Below are 9,704 nucleotides of genomic sequence, written 5' to 3'. Positions count from 1 at the left end.
TTTTCGGCTAAACATTTATATATGGGGGTAAAATGGATTTGACATTTGCATTGAAATGTGTATTTTATCACATTGGGATAAGTGCCAATGGATAAGGTGGGTGATTTCGACCTATACCCACCGAAATCACCTTGATTTTGATCGAAATATCCAATCGAGAACCAAGGGTTCTCGCTCTAGAGTGTCTTTCGGCCAAGGGGATTCTTGGTCACAAGGGTTCTTGGTGGAGTGGTTTTCGGTCCTAATTTCCCTACAAAAGTGGATTTCGGTTTTGGTGGATTTTTTATTCCAAAAACCGAAAACCTTTAAAGCAATATTAATTTTCTTATATAATTTAAATGATTCAATTATTTGACTTATGCTCAACTCGTTTGACCATGGTTTGACTTGCTTGACTTTTATTGACTCGAAATAACCGGTTGTTACAGCTCTTCGCCATCGAAGCCTTTTCCCTACCCTCGCAGCCATCAGTAACCCTTAGTGTAGCTGGAGCAGGTACCCTTGTCGCTCTACTCGTTAGTCTCGGGTAGTCGGACTTCTTGTAACCCGTTTGATTACAGTGAAAACAAATCAGAATCGATCCCTAAGGGAAATACTTGCTGATATGGCCAATCTCGTCGCACTTGTAGCAGCCCAAACCTCTTGCTCTACATGCTCCTTCGTATGTTTTCCTACACTTGCCACAATGGCATTGACCCTGGTGGCCTCTAGCTCTCGAACCGAAAGTCTTGGGCTTATTTGTTGCGCCTTCTGGTGACTAAAATAAAACTGGCTTTCGTTTCTTCCGAAGCTCCAACTCAATCTCCTCCTCCCGAGCTTTGGCAATCATATCCTCCAAGGTCTTGAAACTCGGCAGGGTCACAAACTCCTGAATGTCATCCCTCAAAATATCATGGTACCTCGTCTTCTTCATCTCCTCATCGGCAAAATAACATGAACCTGGACCTCCTCCTCGAATTCTCACCACCACACCGAAAGGCAACCATATGAATGATCAAAATATACCCAAAGAATTCCTCATTCTACAAACTTCATAGAATCCTCGTGACTTTCCTTGATTCTAGTATGAATCATGCACTTCCAGTAGTACGAGCTCAATACTACCTTCCACACCTATCCATACTTTTCTCGAGAATCATCCTAAATCCTCTAAGTCACTCCCTATATCAATACTTCTCCATCTCCCTCTCTACTATCATTTTCGGAAGAACTTTCACCAATCTCGACCATTTTTCTCACGAATACAGTTACATGCTATGAAATTAAACAATTCTTCGACCGAAAGGCCCAACACTACAACGATTAGACTCAAACAAGAGTTGCGTAGTAGAGCCAAATCCTTCTAAAACTGTTCAACCTTCATGGCATGCAACTTAACGTATTCGCTTAATAGATAGCTAACATCAGTAAAGATTCCAGTTAGCACAAAGCAAGCAACATTTGAGCAGTGAAACCAATATGTAATAAGGTATCATCAAAATCAGGTAATCCACTTGCAATTCATGTAGATCCTTAACCTACAAACTAACATGCATCATTTCCAGTTCTCATAACAGGCATTTTTTTCATCTCTCTTAAGCAAGCATCCTAGCATGTAACCATGAGCAAATCCTTATTCTATCTTTTAACATGCATATCATACTATAAAATATCTAGCATATCAACATGTATGGGTATTTTGTGAATCACTTACTTGAGCTCGACTAAATGCACACATCACACCCCCTTTTCTTTATAAAACCTTTTTAGAAAAATTGTTTACTTTTAAAAGATTTTATCAATTCCTCAGTTTAAGTCCAAACACACTTGAAGAGTGTGCCCGAATCCCTCAAACCAAGACTTCGATACCAACTTGTAGCATCCAAAAAATTATCAATAAAAAATTTCATTTTTTAACCCATCAAATCCATACAAACATTTGTTCCAAAACCAATCGTAGTAAAATATATCTCTCAAACATTAGAGTAAAACAATAATAACTCATACGGAAAAAAAAACCATAAGGGGATGCCATGAAGTCAAGTCGGGACCTTCCCTTTGGAACTGGAAGTACCTAAAAACATTTTAAATATAAATTTTAAGCATAAAGCTTAGTGAGTTCCCCAAAATACCACATACCATAAATTAAATAGTGCATGCTATGGGCCAAGTCATAGTCTTATAGTCACTTCCTGCCATGGGCCAAATCATGGTCTTTCCTTGTAATGTGGATGGCTAAATCCCTATATTACAAATAATTGTCAGGATCCACATCTTGGTCTTCCATGTAAGTATCATGAAGACAACTATCATCCTACATACAAATTCCATGGGACAGATCCTGGTCATACATACAACTGTCAGGGGCTACATCTTGGTCTTTCATACAATTTTTAGGTTCCAAATCCTGTTCTTTGATACATATGCCAAGGGCCACACCCTAGTCATCCATGCAAGGATCTCAAAGACAACTAGCATCCTACATAGTATAGTATGAAGACTCACCTCGCAGAACTAGTCAACAATTAACAACTCTGACATCCAATGAACGGGTGCTATACAAATCCTAAAAAAACCACATAAGGTAAATCCTTAGTCCACCTTCTAAAATTATCTAATTAACCAAAAGTCAACCAATTCAAAAGTCAACGGTCAAGGTCAAATTCAAAGTTAACTGTTAAAATCATCATCACCCGACTTCTACATCATAGCCCGTCCTTGGCCACGTCGTGGATAACAAACTCAGTCGATCTAAGACTCCAATTACAAACAATAAAGTCATGATTAAATATACGATCAAGTTGTGATTATCATGCCACCACATCGTGACATAGACTATCCAAAATAGTCGATGAGCCTCATCGTCACGTAGTGACCTCTATATAGTCACATCGTGAATACTGCATTGGGGAAACTTACTGCATTAACCCCCTGGTCCTTTAAGCACCTGTTCCTACTTTCCAAAGGGATATCTACTCCAAGATCATTCTAAAAATCGATTCTTTATAGACATACATGTCCAATGCATGTCTTAAGCTCATATTAGGTTGAAATGATGAAAATGGAACCAAAATCACATACATGGATTCAAAACTCAACCAAACTTCAAATCCAAAGCAAATAACCTTTAAGGGACATCAATGATCCATAAAATTGCCAACTTTATGTAATCCATCAATCCAAACTTTCCCAAACTTGAAGAAAATACACAAAAGGCCTAGATCTAGAAGCAAGGAACATAAATCTTGGAACATGAACACTCACAATGGTCCATAGTAAATGTTAGGATGATGAGACTTTCAAGCTAGATCTATGCACCAAGGATGCTTCCTTATCCTTCAAGACTCCAAAAACACCACCAAAAGCTCAAGAACTCAACAATGAAGGTTGGGGTTTCGTTGAAATGGTTGGATGCTGAAGAGGGTGCCCTAAACCTTGAGTTTAGGGACTTAAATATGGAGAAACCCTAAAAATTATGGGTTTGTGCTTAAACAACCGCCACGTCGTGACACCCTTCATGTCACATCGTAGAGTCCATCCATGACACGCGTTCTTCATCTTGCATGTGATCACATCGTGACACTCCATATCTCACGTCATGACATATGATTTTCCTCAAAAATCATGACTTTGACGCCTTTATATCATCAACTGATCCATTCTGGGAAACAAGTGTTACAAAAGATTTCGATGTTTTACTCTAGATCGGCGATGGTATACTCTAAAAATTCAATATGAATATGAGAATGATGTGAAGAAATGATTAAAAAAAAAAAAAAAAAAAAAAAAAAAAAAAAAAAAAAAAGAATTACGTGAGGAACAGAGACAAAATGAATTTGGCTATTATATAGGCAATATGGTTATTTTTTAATCTATTTAATATTATAATAATATTAAGTATGTACTATATCTTCTTTTGCATTTGATTCTATTGACAAGAGTGTATATATTTATTGTCAATCTTTTAATATGGTCCATTCACATAACAATTTTATGGTTATAAGTGTGGTTTTATGTATTTATAAGTTTAAGTTGGTTCTGTATAGATCCGGTGTCAATATATATATATATATATATATATATATATATATATATATATATATATATATATATATATATATATATATATATATATATATATATATATATATATATATGTGTGTGTGTGTGTGTGTGTGTGTGTGTGTGTCATTATATAAATTAGTGGTCGAGGGTGGAACTAACTCAAAGAGAAAGATAGAGAGAGTCCATGGCTGAAGGAAGTAACGGAAACATATATTCAGAGATTTACAAGAAGATTCCCAATATAAAGTTTACAAAGCTTTTCATCAATGGAGATTTTGTTGATTCCGTTTCAGGTTTCTTTTCTATTACCTGCCCAATGTTTTCTTGTTCTTAGATAAACTAGATTGAGGACAATTGTTTAAGCTGTTAAATTGTGTTAAAGATAACATAGTAGTCTTCTACTCATGCTTACACTTACGTTTTATATAATTGATATAATCTTTGATCAAACATATTATTACTTGTTTTTTATTAAATGAACTTAATTATCAAGTATTTAATCTGGACCGATATACATTATTGTTTCATTTATTTATTTTTTCTTTTTTTCCTTCCATCTCTTTAAGTTCACATGATAAATATTGTTAAAATTTAATAAATATCATAAAATTAGTTTTTTGATATGTAAGGGTCAAAAAAAATAAGTATTTAGTTTCATTAGTTAGTCAAGGTAAAAAAACAAACAAAAACAAACAAATTTTGTATGTACAACTTTTTGTCTATAAAGACATAATTATCTAATTTGTTAATTTTATTTATACACGACTTAAGTGGGAAAAAAAATACATTAATTAGAAACTCCCACAAATATATTACTTCTTCATTTTTCGTCTAATTTTCATCTATTTATATAACAGAAAAGTGAGCTATAACATTTTAGATCATCTCTTGTTCTATTGTCTAAAATTGATTATCTATGTTTAATTGTTGTGAAATGATTTGTAATTTCTTCTTCGACATAGTTATGTATATATGAAGCACAAAACGTTAAATTTTTAATGACCGTGAGTCCGTGACCCAGCCCATATCCAATCCGACCATTAAAGTTTCTAGTTCTTTATTATGCCAATACCCAAAAAAAAAAAAAAATAAATAAAAAATAAAAAAATAAATTGCGTTTTCATTCTAAATACGTAAATAGTAACTAAAACCATATTGTTTCGACTTTTTTTTTTTGGAATTTAGACTTGCATTAAAAAAACATATTGTTGCGAAAACTCTAAAGCACCCAAAACGTTTAAATTTTTCTTTATACACAAGTAACTTTAATCTGCTCAAATCCAACCAACAAACTATTTGATGACAAATAGAAGAAGTGGTCTTGCAATAATGTTTAATCGTCTCATTATGATTGATACACGTTGGACAAAAGAAATTCAATATCAATTCCTTTTTTATTCAAATTGTTTTTCAACTTTCGATGATTGAAAATGATTATATCCGAATACAGCTGTTAATGATAATATTAACCATATAAAAAGAAAGAATAAAACCCGCTATAAGGATTAGATTTTATTTGACACAGACAATCTATGAATCAAAAGGTTTATTTTAATAAAAACTAGGTTACTCCATCTAGAAGATTATGGTATTTTTATACCCCCACCAGCCCACACCCGTAGACTCAAACTTTTATGTATATAAAAACCAAAACCAAATATTTGATATTACTAATATATTAATTTTAAACAATCATTTAGAATAAAACCAAATATTGTATATTAGTATATTACTAAAAAAAACCAAAACCAAACAGTTTATATTATCAATAAATTAAATTTAAAGACTCATTTAGATACGACTCATGAAATATGGACATTTATACTATCAATCGAAAGGTATGTGGTTAGATTAGATTGTGCCATATTTCAAAATACATTTTAACTAAGATTTTTTTTTTTAGTATCGAAATGTCTTTATCATTTAATTAAATCTTAATGATTCATATATAACCATACGTAACTCTTACTAATCAAACAAAACCAAAATGAGAGATATCCAAATCAACCAGGCATCCATTGTTAATTGTGGAAAGCATTGACCTTTCACTTTTTTCAATCTTCCATCTTGAATTATACGATCAATGAATTATTGGTCCATTTCTTTTCATTCATCTTTTAATTGTCTCTTCATTCTTTGAATATTAATTAAATTTACATTTTGAATATTGAAAACCAACAATTAAACAGGAAAAACATTTGATACGATAAATCCGGGTACAAAAGAAGTGATAGCAAAGATCGCAGAAGGAGATAAAGAAGATGTCGATTTGGCGGTAAAAGCTGCCCGAGAAGCCTTTGATCATGGTTCTTGGCCTCGTATGCCCGGATGTGTATGTATTTAATTTATTTTTGCTTAATTTAATAAGTAAAAATAGATTATGTTAGTAATTATATAGGTAAATAGCACAAAAGACATTCAGTTTACACCAAAATTCTAATTTGACACTGTGTTTTTTTTTTTTTCTCAAATTTGATATTGTGTTTTCCAATTTGTTACAATTCTGACAACTTGACCGGTCAACCAAGTTATATACTGACATAACATGATGACGTGTCAGTTTTGATGATGTAGCATGCTGACATGATATGCTGACGTATCAAAATTGATATATTTTTTTCCACAAAAAACACTAAGTTTCTATTTTTTTTTACCATTTTGATACTTAGTTTATTTTTCTCCTTCAACATATAATCTACTTGATCGATCAAGTTATCAAAATTGTAAAAATTTGAAAAACACGGTGTCAATTTTGAGACAAAAAAATACAATATCAAATTAGAATTTTGATGTAAACTGTGTCTTTTATGTTATTTACCTTAATTATATATAAAAAATAATAACCATGCTATACGATAGTTCATTGATGTGAAAGGTTGAAATTTTTGTGGGCGTCGTTTTCTTAATTGGTATGGTGGTAAGAATAAGAATATAGTAAATTCATAATAGAAGTCTCATGATTAAACATATACTCCATTATTTTTAATGTGAATATTGTGATTTACCTTTTTACTTTTTACTGTGGATAAGGACTCGTATATACCTTTTCTCTTACTTATAATGTTGCAATTTTAGTTATTAACCTAATCATATATATGTAGGAGAGGGGTAAAATAATGAACAAATTTGCAAATTTAATCGATGAAAACATTGAAGAATTAGCAGCATTGGAAACGCTTGATGTGGGCAAAGTTTTTACTTTTGAAACCGATATTGACATCCCCGACGTATCAAAAGAACTTCGATATTTTGCTGGTGCAGCAGATAAAATTCACGGAAGAACTCTGAAATTGTCTCGCCAATTTCAAGGCTACACTTTGCTTGAACCTATTGGAGTTGTTGGCCTTATAATACCTTGGAACTTCCCTAGTGGCATGTTCATTCTTAAATGTGCACCGGCTTTAGCCGCTGGTTGCACCATGGTTGTCAAGCCAGCCGAACAAGCACCCCTCCCGGTTCTCTACTTGGCTCATTTGGCTAAACTAGTAAGCAAACCACTTAGGTTGGTGTTAATGATTTAGGCTATGTTTGGTATGCATAAACTAGTTTATTTTTTGAGCTTATTGCAATTTAATGTTCGATGAAATCAAAAAAGTAACTTATAGTGACTTATAAACTTATAAGCTAGCTTTTGGTAAGTTGAGTTAATATAACTAACTAGCTTTTTATATGTTTTTCTAATAGGCGGGGATCCCAAATGGTGTTATTAATGTTGTGACGGGATTTGGGCATACCGCGGGTTCAGCTGTCGCTTTGCATATGGATATTAATAGTGTTCGTTATTTTTTGTTTTTTTTATATTTATATATTTTTTTTTTGAAGAAGTAATGTTTTAAACATGTAATTTTGGAAAATAAATGACAAATGTCATTGTTATTCAGGTTAGTTTTACTGGGTCAACAGAAGTCGGACGATTAATAATGCATGCTGCAGCTAATAGCAATTTGAAAACAGTTTCTTTAGAACTTGGGGGAAAATCCCCTCTCCTGATTTTCAATGATGTAAATGTTGACGAAGCTGCGGATCTTGCTCTCTTTGGGAGTCTAGCTAACAAGGTATTTTGAAAAATGTTTTATTATTTTATGTTAATGTTAATATCATTAATATTAATTTTGTCTAAAACCATGTTATATTTTGTATACAGGGAGAAATTTGTGTTTGTACTTCACGTGTTTTTGTTCAAGAAGGCATTTACGATGAGCTTGTGATAAAATTGGTTGAAAAGGCAAAAACATGGGTTGTTGGTGATCCCTTTGATCCTAAGACGCAACAAGGACCCCAAGTATTATATATATTCACTTTACAATGAAGTTTCTTAAATTGAAAATCTAAGTTTTATAACTTATAAGTAACTTTTATATTTCTCTTTTTTAAGGTGGATAAGAAACAATATGAGAGAGTACTTTCATACATTGATCATGGAAAGAGAGAAGGTGCTTCGTTGTTAGTTGGTGGTAGGCCTTGTGGTGACAAGGGATATTATATCGAGCCAACAATTTTTGAAAATGTTACGGTATATATCCATAACTACATTTCAGATTTCTAACGTCCATTTGTTAGTAATTTTCTCTCCTTTTTAAACCAGGATGATATGCTTATTGCAAAGGATGAAATCTTTGGTCCAGTTATGGCTCTTATGAAATTCAAGTAAGGCCATGTTTTCCCATTAATTGTTGTTTTGATAAAGTGGTATAGAAGGAAAGCTTACATTCTCGTAGTCTTTAGTAATTCGCTATTCTTCATTAAGTAACAAAAACACTCATACTATTCTCTAGATTATGACACGTTAACAATATTATAGGACAATTGAAGAGGTGATTACAAGAGCAAATGCAACGACATATGGTCTAGCAGCTGGGATCGTTACTAATGATTTGAATATAGCCAATCGGGTCTCGAGATCAATTAAGGCAGGTGTCATATGGATAAATTGTTACCATAATTTTGATTCGGGGTGCCCTGTTGGAGGTTACAAAATGAGTGGATTTGGAAAGGATCATGGTGTGGAAGCCCTAGAGAAGTATCTTCAAACAAAAGCTGTTGTGACTCCCATTTACGATTCACCATGGTTGTGAATCTTTATACTTTTAGTGTCGTGTGTGTTTGCTGAAATCTGGGAGGATTTTGCGAAGTATTTTACATAAAGTGATTGTTGTTCATGTAACATAGTGAATAAATTTTAGTTCATAAAGTTGCCATTATGGTAATGATATTTTGTATTATATGATATAGAATATAATTTGTCAATATGTGAGCGATTACTGAAATAATTTATGTTAAGACGGTTGTGGTGTATGTATGTGAAATAGAAGTGGCAAGTAGAGGTGAACATTGTAAACGTTTATCATTAGTGTTCATTATTATTATTATTAGTTTTGTGATTATGTGTTTGAGTTTGGCTAGAACTTTCTTTATTCAAGATTTAATTTGTGTATATAAATTATCATAGGAAATCAATTGAGAGCAACTAATACTGATCATGTGTATATAAATTACATAGCTATAGAAAATAAATTTTCACCCGGCTGTAATCGCTTAAAACAAAAAATCATTTATATTTATCCTCGAGATGGAGTACTCATAATGGGTTAATCATTTTCAGATTTATTATCGTGCACATCAGGGCATTGATCACATAAGGCTAGAGGGAATGATGTCAC

The 9,704-nt window shown here is 32.7% G+C and overlaps 1 protein-coding gene across 2 annotated transcripts; it reads left to right on the top strand.

Moving 5' to 3' along the window:
* Positions 1 to 4,154: 4,154 nt before the first annotated feature.
* On the top strand, positions 4,155 to 9,428 carry LOC145011032 (aldehyde dehydrogenase family 2 member C4-like). 2 transcript variants are annotated; one of them, XM_078969652.1, is made up of 9 exons: positions 4,155 to 4,337; positions 6,234 to 6,376; positions 7,146 to 7,529; positions 7,729 to 7,818; positions 7,926 to 8,099; positions 8,189 to 8,326; positions 8,420 to 8,557; positions 8,630 to 8,691; positions 8,846 to 9,428. In XM_078969652.1, exons 1-9 carry the CDS (start codon positions 4,229 to 4,231, stop codon positions 9,117 to 9,119), a joined length of 1,512 nt encoding a protein of 503 aa, XP_078825778.1. In that variant the 5' UTR covers positions 4,155 to 4,228; the 3' UTR covers positions 9,120 to 9,428. The 2 variants fall into 2 exon arrangements, with proteins under 2 accessions (XP_078825778.1, XP_078825779.1); XM_078969653.1 differs by lacking the exon at positions 4,155 to 4,337 and adding an exon at positions 6,054 to 6,138.
* The last annotated feature ends 276 nt before the right edge of the window (positions 9,429 to 9,704 follow it).

Source organism: Lactuca saligna, chromosome 8 (assembly GCF_052625555.1).
Source record: "Lactuca saligna cultivar CGN05327 chromosome 8, ASM5262555v1, whole genome shotgun sequence".
NCBI classification, from domain to species: domain Eukaryota; kingdom Viridiplantae; phylum Streptophyta; class Magnoliopsida; order Asterales; family Asteraceae; genus Lactuca; species Lactuca saligna.
The sequence above is the reverse complement of the archived record's forward strand: the minus strand, read 5'-3'. Positions and strand labels throughout refer to the sequence as shown.